This window comes from Perognathus longimembris, chromosome 16 (genome assembly GCF_023159225.1).
Source record: "Perognathus longimembris pacificus isolate PPM17 chromosome 16, ASM2315922v1, whole genome shotgun sequence".
In the NCBI taxonomy this organism is placed as follows: domain Eukaryota; kingdom Metazoa; phylum Chordata; class Mammalia; order Rodentia; family Heteromyidae; genus Perognathus; species Perognathus longimembris.
Genome location: NC_063176.1, coordinates 16,088,454 through 16,107,205, shown reverse-complemented (window position 1 = coordinate 16,107,205; position 18,752 = coordinate 16,088,454). Strand labels below are relative to the sequence as shown.

Below are 18,752 nucleotides of genomic sequence, written 5' to 3'. Positions count from 1 at the left end.
ATTAGATTTGGGAGGGATTCGAGTTTTCTTTTCAATAAACACACTTGATTTATTTTGTATAAAAGGGTTAATTTTACAACTAAACTTTTATAAAAAGTTTAGCATGAATAAGTATATCATTACATTTTTCTGCAGAAATATACACCTCTGCCACTATACAAGAAAACTCTAAAGAGTTCACAAGGTCTCACTCAATACACACACACACACACACACACACATATATATATATATACATATTTGTATAACAATACATACACAGCATTCAGTAGGCTTGGGTCAAAAAGTAAATTTTGACCAAAAGACTTCATTTAAGTAACTAAACACTGAATCCTTCCGGTATTCACACTCCACCTTTGAGAAAAGGCAAAGTCTGCTAAGATTGGGCAATTCCTTGTGATTTTTAACGTGTTTTTTTTTTTCACTCCCCATGGTGGGAATAGTATATATAAAGAAAATCTTCTAACTGCAGAAAGGGCATTTAAGTAAGAGTCTTTTTCATAAATAACAAGTATCACAGTCCAGGCCAGAGAAGGAGCGAACCTCTGGGAAGATAAGATGGTCCCCCCTCCTAGTTTTCCTTTCACTTGCTTGTCTTTCTTTTTCTTAAAAAAAAAAAAAAAAAAAAAAAAAAAAAAAAAAAAAAAAGGTCCATTCAACTGGATGTTCTCCTGGGGAAATGGTTGAAAAAGTTAAGTTCAGCACCGTGAAAGAGATTCTGTGGACTTCTTGTTGTTGTGCAAAAAGAAAATTAAAAGCAGAAAGTCCTGAACCACCTGTAAAAGACATGGACTCAGCCGCAGAGAGCCTTGCTTCGGGTGGACATCAGCTCAGAAGGGAATTCGGAGGCCTGCAGGGACAAGATGCTGACATGTTGGTGCTGAGCGTGGTCAGCGGTCCGGGAGCCCGGGTTCTGCCCTGGCCTCTGGTGGTGAAGGGATTCGTTTTCTGAGTTCTCTTTTTATACTGGATGTTAGGTCTTTGATGTATTGTTGGTAAGTATCTTTTGCCAGTTGGTTGGCTGTCTTTCTAGTGTAGTAGCTATGTCATTAGCTATGGAGAAACTTCTTATTTTAATGTAGTCACATGTGTTGAGTCTCTCTCCAATCTGTTGTGTCCCTGGGACTCTGTTCAGGAATTTCCTGATTGTGCCTGTAAGTTCTAGTGTTTCTCCTGCTCTGTCCTTCCGTAGTTTCAGGGTTTCGGGTCTGATGTTGAGGTCTTTAATCCATTTTGAGTTGATCTGGGTGCATGGTGATAGGCTAGGGTCCACTTTTAGTTTTCTGCATGTGGCTGCCCAGTTTTCCCAGCACCAGTAGTTGAAGAGGCTATGTTTCCTGTGTTTCTTTCCCCATTGTATGTCTTTGGATCCTTTGTCAAAAATCAGCTGACTGGTTTTATTTTTGGGTCTTCTAATCCATCACATTGATCTTCGGGTCTATTTTTGTGCCAGTACCAAGCTGTTTCTATTACTATGGCTCTATAATAGAACTTGAAATGTGGCATTGTAATACCACCTGCATTGCTCTTTTTGCTTAGAGTTGCTTTGCATATTCCAGGTCTTTTGTTGTTTCATATGAATTGTTGGATTGTTTTCTCTATTTCAGTAGAGAACATCACTGGGATTTTGATGGGATTGCATTGAATTTGTATATCATTTTTGACAGGATGGCCATTTTCACAATATTGACTCTACCTACCCATGAGCATGGGCGGTCTTTCTATTACCTGGTGTCCTCTTTGATTTCTCTATATATTTTTATAGTTTTCACTAAGTAGATCCTCTACATCTTTGGTTAGGTTAATTCCTAGATACTTTATTCTTTTTGTGGCTTTTGCAAATGGGATTGTTTTCATGGTTTCCCTTGGCATCCAGAAAGGTTACTGATAATTTTGGGTTAATTTTGTATCCTGCTACTTTGCTGAAGTGGTTTCTTAGTTCTAAGAGTTTAGGAGTGGAGTTTTAGAGGTTGTTCAGGTATAAGATCATGTTATCTGCAAATAGAGATGATTTAATATCTCGTTCCCTATGTGTATCCCTTTAATGTCCTTTTCTTGCCTTATTGCTCTGGGTAAGGATTCCAGAACTATATTGAAAAGGAGTGGAGAGAGTGGGCATCCTTGTCTAGTTGCTGATTTTATGGGAAATGGTTTTAGATTTTCCCCATTTAGTATGATATTGGGTGTTGGTCTGTCATATATGGTTTTTATTGTTTTAAAGAATGTTCCTTCTATTGCTATTTTCCCCAGAGCTTTTAACATGAATTGATGTTACATGTTGTTAAAGGTTTTTTTCTGCATCATTGAGATAACCATGTGGTTCTTGAGGTTGGCTCTGTAAATGTGGTGAATTACATTTATTGATTTTCATATGTTAAACTAGCTTTGCATCTGTGGAATGAAGCCAACTTGGTCATAATGTATGACTTTTAAAATTTGTTTCTGGATTTTATTGGCTAACATTTTATTGAGGAGCTTTGCATCTATGTTCATCAGGGAGATTGGTCTGTAGTTCTCTTTCTTTGTTGGATTCTTGCCTGGTTTGGGGATGAATATATTGGTTTCATAGAATGAGTTTGGGATTGTTCCCTCTGCTTCTATTTCATGGAAGAGCTTAAGGAATATGGGTATTAATTCCTCTTTAAAAGCCTTATGGAATCCTGTGGTGAACCCGTCAGGGCCTGGGCTTTTCCTTATTGGAAGACTTTTGATTGTTACCTCTATCTCATTTTATGTTCTTGGTTTATTTAAGTGATTCATATCTTGTTTTATTTAATTGATTCATATCTTTTTGGTTCAGTTTGAGCAATTTACATTTCCTTAGAAGTTTGTCCCTTTCTGCTAGGATTTCCTTCTCTAGTGAGTATAGGTTCTGGAAATAGTTCTTTATAATCATTTGGATGTCCTAGATGTTTGTTGTGATTTTTCCTGCGGTATCCCTAATCTTACTGATTTGAGTCTTCTTCTTCTTCTTCTTCTTCTTCTTCTTCTTCTTCTTCTTCTTCTTCTTCTTCTTCTTCTTCTTCTTCTTCTTCTTCCTCTTCTTCTTCTTCTTCTTCTTCTTCTTCTTCTTCTTCTTCTTCTTCTTCTTCTTCTTCTTCTTCTTCTTCTTCTTCTTCTTTTGTTAATCTGGCAGTAGGTCTGGTAATTTTATTAACTTTATCAAAAAAACCAGCTTTCATTTCATTAATTTTATATATAATTTTTAAAATTTCTATCTCATTATGTCTTAATCTTCATTACCTCTCTCTGCCTAGTAGCTTTAGATTTAATTTTTCCTTGCTTATCTAGAAGTTTAACTGCATCATGAAATCATTTACTTGAGCTGCTTCTGTTTCCTTGATGTGTGAGCTCAGGACAATGAGCTTGACCCTAGCCTTGCTTTTGCTGTGTAGGTAGGTGTTAAGAGGAGGGGTAAATGGAGAATAGAGAGAGGAATGGTGGGCAACTATAGCAATAATACTCAATGTACATACCTGAAAACCGAACTAAGGAACTTGAGGAAGTGGATAGGTGGGAGTGGAAGGAAATGACATAGATCAAAACTGATTGTACGCATAGATTGATAGGTGAGCACATGGCTCCAGTGGGAATGAGCTTGACTAGTAAGCACAAAGCCCTAAGCTCAAACCCCAGAACTACCAAAAAATAAGATTTGAGTAGCCAAATTCTCACATCTATGTTTCTGACCAATTGATTACTTAGAAGTGAACATTGCATTGTTTGGCATTTACTGTATGCAAGTTCAAAATTCACAAACTCATTTCTGTAGCTATTATAATATGATTTTTTAAAGGGTGGGGAGTGCTTTTTTCAGCCCCTTTACCATGTGAGAACAGACCTGGATGGCCTTATGTACAAGACAGAACATAGTTTAAACCTTTCCCAGTTCCTAAATTATAAGGAGTAAATTTCTTTATTTTCCTTAAAATTTAATACTGTATCAGACACTGGTAGCTCACACTTGTAATCCCAGTTCCTGAGGAGGCTGAGATCCAGAGGTTCAGATAAACTAGCCTGAGCAGAAGCAGCTAGCCTCACTGAGCAAAATAACTGGCAAACTGCATCGAGAAGCATGGCTCAAGTGGAAGAGTGCCAGGAAGTATGAGTAAGAAAGCTGAACAAGAATGTGAGGCACACAAAAGTTATTATTATTTTGCACGTGATCATTAAGAGCAACTATTCTATAAACTTATGATATACTTTCACCATCTTTATGGATCTTGCTCACAGTCTGTTTTCCTAGTCTTCAGTAAACAAGCACTTGTAGCATTTTTTATATCCACGTTATTTTTCAGTTTTCACAAAAATTTCCCTTTCCTTAAAATGCTTAATTCTTTGAGGTTTGGAAGTAGATAAAAATAACCTTTTTAATTTTCTTATTCATAAAAACACAACCATTTGCAAATTGAAGTTGACTAGTTAGAGACTATTTTTGAATTTACAAGACCACAACTTGATTATTTGCATAAGGTTGATTTCAATCTGCCACAAAAATTGAGTCTTTGCCAGTCGGGAGACCTCAGGATGTTCTCATCTTGGAGAAAATTGCTAGTGAATAAGAATGGATAATGCTGGGTACACTGTGTACCACATTTTTCCTTGCCAAACCTGACTAATGCTAAGGCAAGATTACAGTATCATCTCTCCAGCTTCCTGCGCATGGCTTCCTCCCTACAGGCCTACGTGGGTCAATGAATGGGTTCCAAGAGTCCATTCTTACTCTGTCTAGAAAAGAGCAGCTCAACCTGAATGTAAAGGTCTCTGTCAGTGACAAGACCAATCCAGTCAGAGATAGACAAAACCTTCCACAATTGTAACATATTTTCTTCCAAATGCTTTCTTCTTACTTTTACTGGTGTGTTTTTTTTTTAATAAAAAATAATCAGATGTACAAGAAATGTATCCAATGCCCAACGTATGATACTGTAACCTCTCTGTACGTTAGTTTGATAATAAAAATTTGAGAGAAAAAAAAATCAGATGTGTAATTTGGTAATAAAGCACATGATTTTGGCAAAACAGGTTCTGAATGTATTATATTTTCCTAAATCTAATTTGTAGGTCAGGCATGGTGGCACATGCGTATAATCCCAGCACTTGGGAGGAGGCAGGAAGAGCATGAGATCAAGGTCAGTCTGAACTACTTAACAAGTGTTCAGTCCACTTAAGTTACATAGTGAAATACTTACTCCCAATATATGCCAATAAATAATTTCTTAAGGAATAAAAACCGCCAGGTCTTGGTGGCTCAAGGCTATAATCCTAGCTACTCAGGAGGCTAAGATCTCAGGATCATTGTTTGAAATCAACCCAAGCAGCAAAGGCTGTGAAACTCTTCACTCTAATTAACCACTAAAAAGCCAGAAGCAGAGCTGTGGTTTAAATGGTAGAGCACTAGCCTTGAGCAAAAATTCTCAGAGACAAGTTCAAGGACCTGAGTTCAAGTCCCAGAACTAGCACAAAAATAAGTATATTTATTTTGGATTTTATTCATTCTGAACTGTAAAAGTTGGTACAAAGGTATTACAGTTTAACATGTCTACATGTCCAGTGCTATTTTTTTTTTTTTGGTGCTGCTCCTGTGCTGGAACTCACGGCCTGGACACTGTCCCTGAGCTTTTTAAGGCTAAAAATCTTCCACTTGAGCCACAACTTCACTTACAGCTTTTTTGGAGTCTCATGGACTTCCTGCTCAGGCTAGCTTTGAACTGCAATCCATAGATCTCAGCCTCCTGAGTAATTAGGAATATAGGCATGAGCCACGGCACCCAGCTCCAGTGGTTCTTGATCCGTGGCACTGCTTCCGCCTTCCATCATTCTCTCTCCACCGACTCGGTTCACATTTCCCACTGGCCAAGTGAGTCCTGACTTTTCCAGTGAAGAATGTTTTGCTGTTCTGCGGTGTTTGAAGTGAATGAGTAGACACAGAGTGATGAAGCCCATTCCACTTAGCTATGCACTAGCTCTCACGAATACTATTGTGCCTTCGGTTATTGGCATGATCTATATCTTTAAGAATCCACATAAACTCAAGTCAAGCTGTCGTCATTAAATACAGATGTGTAAATCACTAACCTTTACACAGCTTTTAAATATTCTCATTAATTTTCGGCCAGAAAAAAAGAATTTCTCCATTCTTTTATTGTGATACTAGGGTTTAAACACAGGACTCTCCTGTGTGAACTTTGCCCTCCAACTCTCCTTTGCTTTAATTCCTTTTTAGATAAAGTATCACATTTCCCTGGGTCTCGGGCCATGGTTCTTCTACGTCCGACCGCCCACATAGCTGGGACAACAAATATGTGTTGTTGTGCTTGGTTTACTGACTGAGAGGGGGTCTAATTTCCTTTTTGCCTGGGCTGACCACAAGTTGTAATCCTAATCTCTGCCTCCCGAGTCACTGGAATTTTGGGTATGAGTTACTATGCCTGCCTTCCATCATCAAATTTATTATCCTTTTTGGTCAAATTTTGAAATTGCTATTTTATAAAAAAAAAGTAACACTTGAAATATAGCAGCTATATTACATTACTTCTGTCTTACCTCCTTAACTCATCTTCTTTTTCTTTTTATAATTTTACTCTGTTTTTGTACTTTACTCATATGGATTTGGCCATTCCTATTCTCTCAATATGATCTACTTCTAATCAGAGACTCTCCTTATTAATAATGCCTTCCTTGCCCGGAGCTGACAGATGGTGCCTGAAACCCTAGCTACTCGAGATCCTGAGACCCTACGCATCACAGTTTGAGCCTAGTTGGGCAAGAGAGCTGAGCAAGTTCAAGGACCTGAGTTCAAGCCTACCATGGTACCAGTAAAAATTAATTAAAAAAACAAAAAGTTAAAAAAGTCGTTGAATTTAGCACATGCTAAGCTCCAAACAAAATTCACGCAAATAAAGGTAGTAAGCCTATCCACAAAAAATGGTTGTATCCTCTTTAAAACGGTTATTGTCTTTTGAAAGTAAACTAGAAATGTTCATTATGAGAGCCAGATTTCAGGAAAACAATTCCCTAATCGTGTGTGTGTGTGTGTGTGTGTGTGTGTGTGTGTGTGTGTGTCAGTGTGTTGAACTCAGGGAATGTTCTCACTCAGCTTTCTTGCTCACAGCTAGTGCTCTACCAATTGAGCCATACCTCTAGTCCAGCTTTTCATTGGTTAATTAGAGAATCTTACAGACATTTCTGCTTAGCCTGGAAGCCACCGTCCTTCAAGCCTCATGAGCACTAAGGCCACAGGCATGAGCCACAGGCTCCTAGCTCCATCGCCCAGTCTCTAAGGTCTCATTCCTTTCATTTTCTACTAAGAGTACAGTAATTTCATTTAACGGATGTCAGAGGCATCAGTCATGTTGATCATAGTAGAGAAAAACCTGAGAGATTTCTAGCACCAGATCTGTTCCTGGCTTATCTCTGTAGTTAGAGCCATGGTAAGTACATTGTCTTCACCGCTACATTTGATACGTTTTTCTGAACTACACAATTCCTCATAGGAATTCCCCATTCTCCCAGCAACTGAATCCAATATCCCTGCTCAGCGGTAGAGGTTGAAAACATTGTGTAGTTGACTGGCTCCATTCCCTAGAGGATTTGCTTCCATTGCAGCACTGGGTGCTTGGCTCTGAGAACACAGTGGTATTTCTGCCCACGGCTACACTAGTCAGTGTGCTTCTGTTCCTTTTAGGGAAAGGAGAAATTGTTCCTGGTTATTTTGGTCTACAGATTTTTCAACGCTTCCCTTCCAAGTCTTAAAGCAAGTTTGACTTCTGGGACATTTCCCTCCGGTTAATAACTTATACTGTATTTATATTGTGAGGTATGATTTCATAAAGACTGTCATTTTATATAAGTAGATTTTTAAATAACACCACCACCACCACCACCGAAACGTCACACTGTTTCGTGTGTTGGAGTCTGACCAGGTATAAAAGGAATTCCTAGGTGGAAAAGAGAAGAAAACTCGGAGAACCAATTTTAAGATCTTCAGTCTTAAGATTTTCAGTCATACATAGAGAAACCCATACCACCAGAAAGTAAGTTTCAATTCCCAACAAATCCACCTGCACAATCAACAGAGCCTCTTGATAATGAGTGACAGTGGTACCTGGGCTTTTTCTTTTCTATGATGCAAATAAATTTCAGTACCTCACACAAAAATACTAATGCTCTTACCTGTTTTCTCTACACATACAGTATTTCCCTCCCCCCACTTCCTTCTTCTTTTAAACCTCTGCTTTAAAAAGAAGAGGGGAAAAAAACCATAAAGATTTTAAGGAGAAAGTTTTTAAAATATAAAACAATGACTATCAACAATGTATTCCTAAATTAATGGCTTTCAAACTTTTCCACTGAAACACAAAAAGTTATATTACATTATGTTCTGTATATGCATATACAGACTTATTGTATATGAATGTGTATATAGAAATGATTGAGTTTTTCCATATACTACTCTGATATACTGTGAGCTTTCTTTCCTCTTTTATCATTTTATAAAATGTTTGTCACAACTCACTAAATTGATTCAGTGAGCTGCTCAGTAATTGGCAACTTGAAGCTTACAAAATTTTGTTTCTGTGAGCATTGCAGTATTGCTCCTGGGAGGACTAACTTATTAATATTTATTTTAAAAATATAGGCAAAAATAACCATTTCCTACTACCAGCCTGTTCTGTTCTATTCTTGTCTTGAGAGTCCAGGAGTCATGAAGATGTGATTATAAAAGAAAATGAGTATCATAGTCTTCATGATTTTTGACATCAGTTCTAGGTCATGCTGTCAGAACAGGAACAGGCTACCCCACAAGAAATAGTTCTTAAGGAAATGTCTCCCTGAGAACCAGCTACAAGTTTATCTGAGTTAGGCTAGTATCTTAGGTGACATTTACAGATACTTATTGGACTCAAAATGGCTTGAAAAGAACGGAAAGAATGCCAAACACATACTAAATAATTTACAGCTCTTCATACATGAAGTTAAAAACAGTTATGAAAGAGAGCAAGATTGATCTATGCTCTATAAGTCAATGTTCTGTGTTATTCAGTTGAAAAGAGGAAGATGAGTATTTTTATAGAGTAGATTCCCACGTGTTTTCAAAAGATGTATGTGTGTGTGTGTGTGTGTGTGTGTGTGTGTGTGTGAACAGAATAGGTGTAGAAAGTTCCAGAAGATGGTAGGATTGATAGTAGCAATTCCTCTGAAAAGGGAAAAGGAGAAGGCTGGAGATCTAAAATATAAAGATCTGTATTTTTGTACCTCCTAAAAGTGTTTGAGATGCTGGGCGCTGGTGCCTCAAGCCTGTAATCCCTGCTACTCAGGAGGCTGAGATCTGAGGGTCTCAGTTCAAAGCCAACCCAGCCTTTCAGTTAGCTACTGAAAATCTAGAAGTTGACCTGTGGTTCACATGGTAAAGTGCCAGCCTTGAGTAAATTCACAGACAGTGCCCAGGCTCTGAGTTCAAGCCCCAGCACAGACACCAAAAAAATGTGTTTGAAAGCTTGTATTTTGTGTATATACATATTTAAAAGAAATGTGATGTCATGCATTTTATTAAGAAAAGAATTTTCCTTGTGAGCAATTGTACAATAAATGTTATGACACTGAAATTAATTATCTTTTTATTTACATATATTGTACAGTCTACAGAGTACCAAAACCATTGCTAATGATCACCTTTTGAGATAAATATGACAGGTTGTAGAAGCTGCACTTTACAAATTAAAACAAAACAAGTAAAAAGTCTTGTGCTCTAACAATTTAAAACCTAAGGCATATTTTAAGGGATGGAGTTTGGAGTTACTATCTGACTGTAGAATAATCAAACCTAACATTTTACAATATTTGGAGTTTCAAAGTAGTTTGTGAATAGCAGCATCTTTAAAGCCTTCAGGACTATTTCTTGGAATTTTGTTCTAGAAACTTTTACATAAAGAAGATAGAAAAGTGAAGCACCTTGATAATTTTGTGTAATGTCTATTTTGTGTAATTTTGTGTATTTTTGTGTGTCTACTATTAAGATAAATTGTCAAGCAAAAGATGGTTGTAAATAATGTTAAAGAAGTTAGCATTCATACCTTCCTAACAGATTTTAGCCTCACACTGGAATAAATTGAAAATAATTGCTTAAGTAGAAAAAGAGGAGAATTACAACACATCACTAGTACATATTGAAAATTATCATCAAGGTTTATGTGTTAGCCTCATTTTCCCTCAATTTCTCTGGGACAATCCTAATTTATCTCCTGTCTATGTCTCATGATTACTTTCTCAGTGCCCTTTTTGCTTCCCTTTGCTCTAAAGCACCTTAATGTTTAAATAATTTATCATGTAGTAAGTAATTAGTTGAGGTTTCTTTGTGAAGTATTAAATTATAAGTTTACCCTATCAAGGAAAAATCCATTCTTAAAAGCCTTGAGGATCCTAATTTCCAAGAGATTGGGCTTCAAGATTAAGGATGTTAATCTATGCTCAGCTCTTACTTGTATATATTACTCTCAAGTAAGAAAGTTAAGTTTTCCAAAACACTACCCCCCAGCAATCTTGGCTTTATTAAAGAGATTAATCATGAGAGTAAAGTGTCTGGGTGTGGCATGAAAGTGGATGCATGCTGAAGTTTAAAAGAATAGGAACATGTCTCACTTGTTGAGAATGTTATGAAGACAATAACTGTTTGACATGTAGACTTCAACAAGTTGCTCCTACCTTGCAGAATCAGTTGTTCACGTATTCCTTTAATTCTGTTATTATTTGGAGAGTGGCTACTGAAAGCAAAACATTGTTCTAAGTACCGCATGGTGTTTCTCAATAGCTTTAGGGACTTGGTATTTAATTTAGTGGTTTTCAGAAATGTTATTTCATAATTCTGTTTTGCTTGGGCCATCTTCTGAGTTCTTTTATGAGAAGGAGTGGCCAGAATTTTTACCTTGGAATTAATGGACTAGTCTCTTAAAAAAAGACTATTCCCTTGCCTTGATTGGTTACATTGTTGCTGTGGGATGTTTTTATGTTACAAATGTATTTGTTCTATGGAACAAGCAGGCACATCCGTGGCCAAGTTTAGTGTTGGAGAACAGCATTTCTTACCCCACAGTCAGCAGTGTTTGGCAACAGGACTAGTACAGGCTTAAGGCAGGTTTTGCTTCCCTTTGCTCTAAAGCACCTTAATGTTGAAATAGTTTATCATGTAGTAAGTGATTTGTTGAGGTTTCTTCGCCAAGTATTAAAGATTAGTTTGATTGTTCTCTTAGGTTTGGCTTTACACTTGGAACAAAGTATTTTCAGAATATGTGTTTCCCAAAGGCAATGCGTTGTGATTCTCTGAGGGCGCTTTCTGGAGCTTGGTTCTGGATCCAATAGTTTTATGTGATGCCCTCATTATGGTTCTGCATTTTCACACAGGCCTTCTGTTTGTTTCTTTCTTTCCTTTATTATGCTGGGAAGCTTCTTTCCTCCCAATTACTCTTTTCTTTCACACAAAGAATCCCGCGGGGTTTGTGTTCTAGTAGTCACTCGTTGAGTGGTTACTGTCACTGCCCTCACTAGCACTGGCACTCCCGCTGCTGTTGCTAGTTCCAGACTCGCTCTGCTCATCCCTCTCATCGCTGCTGTCAGAGGGGCTAGCCCCGTGCTCGCTCCTGTCGCTGCTGTCGCTGCTGTCATCGCTGTCACTGCTGTCGCTGCTGTCACTGCTGTTGTTACTCTCACTGCTGTCGCCGCTGTCACTACTGTCGCTGCTGTCGCTGCTGTCACTACTGTCGCTGCTGTCGCTACTATCACTGCTGTCGCTGCTGTCACTACTGTCACTGCTGTCACTACTATCGCTGCTGTCACTACTGTCGCTGCTGTCATTACTATCGCTGCTGTCACTACTGTCGCTGCTGTCACTACTGTCACTATCACTGCTGTCACTACTGTTGCTAATGTCACTATCACTGCTGCTACTACTTTTGTTACTGTCACTGCTGTCATCGCTGTCACTACTGCTGCTACTGCCACTACTGTTGCTGCTGTCACTACTGTCACTGCTGTCACTGCTGTCACTGCTGTCTGATTTGCTGTCACTGCTGTCGCTGCTGTCTGATTTGCTGTCGCTGCTGTCGCTGCTGTCACTACTGTCACTGCTGTCACTGCTGTCACTGCTGTCTGATTTGCTGTCACTGCTGTCTGATTTGCTGTCGCTGCTGTCGCTGCTGTCACTGCTGTCTGATTTGCTGTCGCTGCTGTCGCTGCTGTCACTGCTGTCACTGCTGTCTGATTTGCTGTCACTGCTGTCGCTGCTGTCGCTGCTGTCTGATTTGCTGCCACTGCTGTCGCTGCTGTCGCTGCTGTCTGATTTGCTGTCACTGCTGTCGCTGCTGTCACTGCTGTCGCTGCTGTCTGATTTGCTGTCGCTGCTGTCACTGCTGTCGCTGCTGTCACTGCTGTCGCTGCTGTCTGATTTGCTGTCACTGCTGTCACTGCTGTCTGATTTGCTGTCGCTGCTGTCACTGCTGTCGCTGCTGTCACTGCTATCACTGCTGTCACTGCTTTCACTGCTGTCGCTGCTATCACTGCTGTCGCTGCTGTCGCTGCTGTCTGATTTGCTGTCACTGCTATCACTGCTGTCACTGCTGTCTGATTTGCTGTCACTGCTATCACTGCTGTCACTGCTGTCTGATTTGCTGTCACTGCTGTCGCTGCTGTCACTGCTGTCACTGCTGTCGCTGCTGTCACTGCTGTCACTGCTGTCACTGCTGTCTGATTTGCTGTCACTGCTGTCGCTGCTGTCACTGCTGTCACTGCTGTCGCTGCTGTCACTGCTGTCACTGCTATCACTGCTGTCACTGTTGTCTGATTTGCTGTCGCTGCTGTCTGATTTGCTGTCACTGCTGTCGTTGCTGTCACTGCTGTCGCTGCTGTCTGATTTGCTGTCGTTGCTGTCACTGCTGTCGCTGCTGTCTGATTTGCTGTCACTGCTGTCGCTGCTGTCACTGCTGCCAATGCTGTCTGATTTGCTGTCGCTGCTGTCAGTGTCACCACTTTCAGATCGGCCTTGGCTGCTTTCTGATTCAACTTCATCACTCTCGCTGTCACCACCACCATTACTGTCACTATCATTAGCATCTGAAGTGTTATTGCTGTCATCATCATCTCCTCCATTTGAGTCACTGTCATTGCCATTATCTTCAGATTCATCTGAGAGGTAGGGAACATCTCCTTGGCTACTTCTGTCATTGTCACCTTCTGAAGTGGCACCATCACTTCTCTTAGATTCATCACTGCTGTTGGGGTCATCTCCTTGCATGGACTTATCATCAAAATCATAGCTATCATATCCGTCACTGTTACTGTCACTACCTCTCTTGCTATGTCCAGCCTCACTCCCAGGTTCTGGCTTCCTGCCAGGACTTTCTGACTTGTCAGCTTGTCCCTGTGGTTTTCTGTTTTCCTTCACCGTGATTCCACCACGTTGTCCTTTACTCTGTTCAAGTATTTCCCCAGCTCTCTTGGTACTATTAGTTCTATCTTCACTGTTGGGAGATTCAGTTTTCATTCCCTAAGGAACAATGAAGGAAGAAATGGCTGATTAGAGAACATTTACTGCAAAATTGCATTTGTATAAGGAGGGCTGTTTGAGGGTGTGTGGGTCTGGAAACAGGAACCCAGCTTTCAATACTTTGTAAATATAAAATATTCTATATTTCTTTTTTTTTGCCAAGTCTGGGGCTTGGACTCAGGGCCTGAGCACTGTCCCTGGCTTCTTTCTCAAGGCTAGCACTCTACCCCTGAACCACAGCACCACTTCTGGCTTTTTCTGTTTATGTGGTGCTGAGGAATTGAACCCAGGACTTCATGCATGCTAGGCAAGCACTCTACCACTAAGCCACATTCCCAGCCTAATATTCCATATTTTGATAAATATTATTCAATAAATATTTCACTTTGTGAAAATATGGTCAGTACTTGAAAGTATTCAGCTGTTTAGGTTCTTGAACAACTCATCCACATTTCTACTCAGTAGAAAGTTTTGTAAACAATCATATGATGATGAAAATGTAACCCATGATGGGTACAATAAAAATATGCTACAGCATGTTTTAAAAGCATTTCCATGATGGGACCATTATTTAGCCCAAGATGTTTCTAGCATTGAGAGCAATTATTCAGAAATGAGTGGTATTTTAAAAATTGTTCAATATTAAAATCTAACAAGTTCTCTAGCTTCCTCATTAGATACTAATTCAAGATAGGTGAAAATACCTGGATGCTCATCAGGGCTTGTTTTTGTGGTCCCTTTGAAGAGGGGAGAAGAATTTAAACTACCATGTAAATAAATGGGACTTAAAACCAACCTTATCTTGACTCTTTCCAAGAGTACTTGGTTCTGACTGTTGGATGGTTCCATTTCCCACACTTTTACTTTCTCTATGACTGGATTCTTGGAAGTTCTCTGCTTGGCCTTCTAGAATAGCTTCAGCATTTTCTTCACTGTTAGAATTATCATCTGCACCAGTGTTGTTGTTGGGATCTTGCTTCTCTTCAGAGTCACAGTCTTCAATACTAACTGAATGTTGACCTGTGCTTTTCTCTTCTTTTCCCTGAGCCTGTCCTTCCTGGGCCTGGCTGTTATCACTGCCCTCTTCCTTCGTATCTGCTTCCACACCTTCGGTGTCACCAGAGCCCTTGTCTCCATCCTCATCTGCTCCATTCCCACTAGGACACCCATCAGAATGATCCAGGCCAGCATCTCCCCCATTGCCTGGTATTACCTCAGCCTTCCCATTCCAGTTTTCCTCTCCTTCTCTGTGAGATGTTGTTGAATTTGTATCACCCTCAGTCCTGTCTGTTTTATCTCCATGGTTTGTACTGTTATTGCTGTCAGCTACTTGTGGTCTATTTTCTTGGACAACAGTGGCATTCTGGCTTACATCTGCCCCCTCCTGATATTTTACATTCTGATCTGTATTTCCATCAATATTGCTCTCATTTGCTGTTGTAACACTGCCAGTAATGCTCATTTGCCCCCCGGTGGCATTTGCTGTGGTATCTTCTTTTCCATGTACTGCATCATGACCATATATTTCTGGAGTTCTTGTGCCTCCATTTTCATCTTCAAGATTTCCCTCTTTACTTGCTAAAGTGAAATGTGTAGAAGGTTTCTTTTCTCCTACTTCTGCCAACTCAGAGTCGTTCCCCTGTCCTTTATCACCAGCTATGATATAGTGTTGCCTTTCTAATTCACTTTGATACAGGGGGCCACCACTTTCTTTAGTGATGTCATTGACAATTAACTCATTCTGAAAAAGAGAAACAATTCAAAATCAAGGGTGAATGTCATCTCAAAGTAAAGCAAATTGAAAAGATGAGTGGAAATTTGGACATGGTTAGTGGGATGTAAAATCATCTTATAAATAGAAAATTAGTGGAAATACATTTTATGTCTCAACCTGTACTGGTGATTTTGCTTTTGCTTGAAGAGGTAAATTCACAGATTTTTCAACAGCATGTCTCTCCAGTGGTTTAATTTGAGGAACCTGCCAACAAAAAAACAACAACAATGGGTGTTATACACACCCTTATTTCTATGTGTATTGATGCATTTGTATATGTACACACATTTTTCTTTCAGTAAAGAAGAAAAGATAGGACATAGGATAGGATGACCTAATGACATAGAAAAGAGAAACAGCTTGTTATAGGCCTTATGTAGAATTTCTAATGAGGCAATTTTATTTATTTATTTTTTTGCTATCACCAATGTTATTGATTGGCCAGACCATTTATCTGAGCTATCGGAGAATATCCCTTATAAAGATAAGGAGATAAACCTTTGGTATTCTGTTCCAGCTAGCCTCTTAAAGTAGTAAGGGCCCACTTCAAGCACAATCCTGGCTACAACTCCTAAAACAACAGCAGGTGTGACAGAACTAATAAAAAAGCAAGCTGAAGTAATATACCAGTTGTAGCCACTGCAAGGGAATAGCATGAAGGAATGATGAGCAATATCTCTATGACTTCTTGGCATTGAATGTGAATTACTCTGGATATTTTTCTCATGTCTGGCACTCTATCTTGGCTTTATACTGCTGAATTGGAGATGGAGTCTTGAAGACTTTCCTGCTCAGCCTGGCTTTGAACCTCAGCTCTCCAGATCTCAGCTTTCTGAGTAGCAATGATTACAGTCATAGCTCCCCCTCCTCACCCTGTCATTTGAATACATTTTTAAATAGTAATTCTCTGAGAATGCAAAAGTTTCATCTGACAGAATGACACATGAATTGAAATGCACATTATTTTTGTTGAGATGGGAGAAAGATATTGTGAAGTCATTGATGAAAATCTAAATGTTTGGACTCAACTTATCTATAAAGCCTTAAGTGTGTGTGTGTGTGTGTGTGTGTGTGTGTGTGTGTGTGTGTGTGTTTCAATATAAAGACTAAAGGGAGGACAAAGGTTTGCTAAGGAAGACATACTTACTGGAATAGCCCATGCAGCAGCCCAAATGCAAATGTATATAAATATCTTCATTTTCCTTAGGAACAGTGATCAATGGCCGTTTCAAAACAAGAACAGCAGACAATTGCTTAAAAAGAAAAGAGTGATAACTAGAGTATTACATTATTTGGGTTTGCAACATTTGCCCTTTTCTAGAGCAAGGAATGTGTTTTGAACAAGAGGAGATTTGCAGTGTTCCACAGCAGACCCACATGGTTATGGAGGCTTATGGAGCTTCACCAGGATGAGAACCAGAGATCTGCTTTCTATTTCTGCGTGTGCCAATGTACTACCCAGCCCATGGCTGCAGCCGTCCTTCTGCCCTTTATAATCATATCCCTTTCTTCTCAATAGTTTTAATCGTGTTAAGTAATTCTGCTAAGATCGGGCTTAAAAGATGAAGCACTTGTATCCTCACCCCTAATCTATAGAATTGGACTGTCACAGCAGCAAGAGGAAGAGAGACTGAACTGAGAAACCCTAGTCCAGTGGAAAGAATCAGAGACCTGGGTTCAAATTCCACCTGTGCCACTGGCTGTGTGAAATTCAGAGCCTTAAATAGCTTTATGAACCTCTCCCCTGATCTTGGATAATAAAAATAAGGTTCCTCAGGGATATCCTACGGTTCTGCAGAAGAATCATCTCTGAGAAACTTTCATTGAGTCCATCCCAAAGGGTACTGGGGCAGTCATGCGATGCATGTCAGTAACCAGCCCTCCTAAGTGGATCTCATGGGAGCTTTGAGAGTCCCAAGAACCTTTGGTGTTCCTCCTTCTCGTATGCTGCAGAGCAGCCCCTGCGCACCTCACTAGCAACACACTGTGCTTGTCCGACATCACCTGTTTCTCTACCTTACCACAAAGTCCAGAGGTCCAACAGTGTGTTTTGGTTACCATTATCTCCAATGCAAAGCACAGAAAACCAACTCTTGGGAATGCTGTTGATGAATGACTGTAATTAGCATGAGCAACAGCCAGCCCTCTTTCTTGGAACTTGGCACTACTTTGATAAATAAGAACAATTTTTGCAAGGTCCTTCTGAGAATATGATCTTTCACCTTATTACAATCCAAATTCAGAAAGAATCTAATATATATTTTGATACATTGAAATAGGTATTGTATAATCTAAGTGGTTCAAACATACCAGCTTCCATTTACTACTTTGTGGTTTTCTTTATGTTATGATGCTATTACTGTAAAAGGAAAAGCTTTTTACCCTTATTTCAGGACCACCCACTTGATTTAGAGTCTAACCTTGTATGTCATAATATGACCTTGGTTAAAAGTTACTAGTATTAATGGAAACCTATGTCATAAAAGGTATTAGCTAGTATTAGTAGTATAGTATTATTATTAATAGTAGTAGTATTAGCTCTCTTCACAGGAAGAGAGCACAGGCCTGGAGTTACTGAGAAAATAAAAAGAACAAAAAGCACAGAAATATGCCTTACTCTTTATAGCTGCTCAGACAAAGCCAAGAATATCCATATCTCCTTTAAAAATGCTGTAGGTCAAAATGAGGCTGAGTTCAGGCAATGCCCGGCTCTCAGGCAGAGCTGATAAAGGCCAGCAGCCCCTTCAGCCAAGTTATACTGTTACCACCTGGCACATAGATTCTCAAAGCTGTCAGCATTGAGGTCCTGCGAAGTTCCTGTGACTGGAAAGCAGTGCTCTGAAATCAGGGTGACTCACGTCTCCTCTCCCCCCCACCCCCCAGCCCAGCAGTCTGACCACACTAGCATCTCAGTACCACTCTCAAGCAACCCCACACCCATGCTTGCCACCGCTTGCCAAGGCAGGCAAGCAGCTTAAAGGACCCCTGTAGAAGTAGCCTTAGTGCCATCCCCAGCGCCTCCAGTTCCTCTTCAAATCATTTCATTTGTGTTCTGCACAAAACGAGATTTAGCAATTGGGAGGTTAAACAAGGAAATGAGGAGATCAAGTAAATAAAGAGAACAGCAAAGCCTTTTATGGAAAGCCTGAGATGGATTTAGACCTGAGGGTTTTTTAATTAAAACTGAATAAAGTGACCAGGTAAGTATCAAATTTTCATCTCCATTTTCTTCACATTTTTTCATTAGTATATTTTTCCAAACCTATGATTGTATTTAAAATGGAAGTTATGTATAACACAAGTCAGAATCTTAGATATCCTAAATAGATGTGCTGTTTGATAGGAGGTGTCAGAAGCTAATTTTCCAGGCCTATAGCTGAATTTCCAGGGACTGAGACTTAGAGTGTAAACTGAGAATCATTCAGTTAGTCAACTGATATC

The 18,752-nt window shown here is 39.6% G+C and overlaps 1 protein-coding gene across 1 annotated transcript; it reads right to left on the bottom strand.

The window, feature by feature from the left end:
• Positions 1–11,500: 11,500 nt before the first annotated feature.
• LOC125364496 (dentin sialophosphoprotein) lies at positions 11,501–16,509 on the bottom strand. The gene is made up of 4 exons (XM_048364106.1): positions 16,459–16,509; positions 15,429–15,515; positions 14,334–15,278; positions 11,501–13,537 (listed from the first exon to the last, which is right to left on the bottom strand). Exons 1-4 carry the CDS (start codon positions 16,507–16,509, stop codon positions 11,501–11,503), a joined length of 3,120 nt encoding a protein of 1,039 aa, XP_048220063.1.
• Between the last annotated feature and the right edge of the window lie 2,243 nt (positions 16,510–18,752).

What these genes read in the sequence shown, in the direction of transcription:
- LOC125364496 (XM_048364106.1), bottom strand. Translation starts at nt 16,509, where the DNA reads ATGAAGATATTTATATACATTTGCATTTGGGCTGCTGCATGGGCTATT. An exon ending in CTGCTGCATGGGCTATTCCA is followed by an intron (nt 15,516 to 16,458) that starts GTAAGTATGTCT and finishes TTTTGTTGGCAG; the next exon opens with GTTCCTCAAATTAAACCACT. An exon ending in TTGGAAAGAGTCAAGATAAG is followed by an intron (nt 13,538 to 14,333) that starts GTTGGTTTTAAG and finishes ATTGTTCCTTAG; the next exon opens with GGAATGAAAACTGAATCTCC.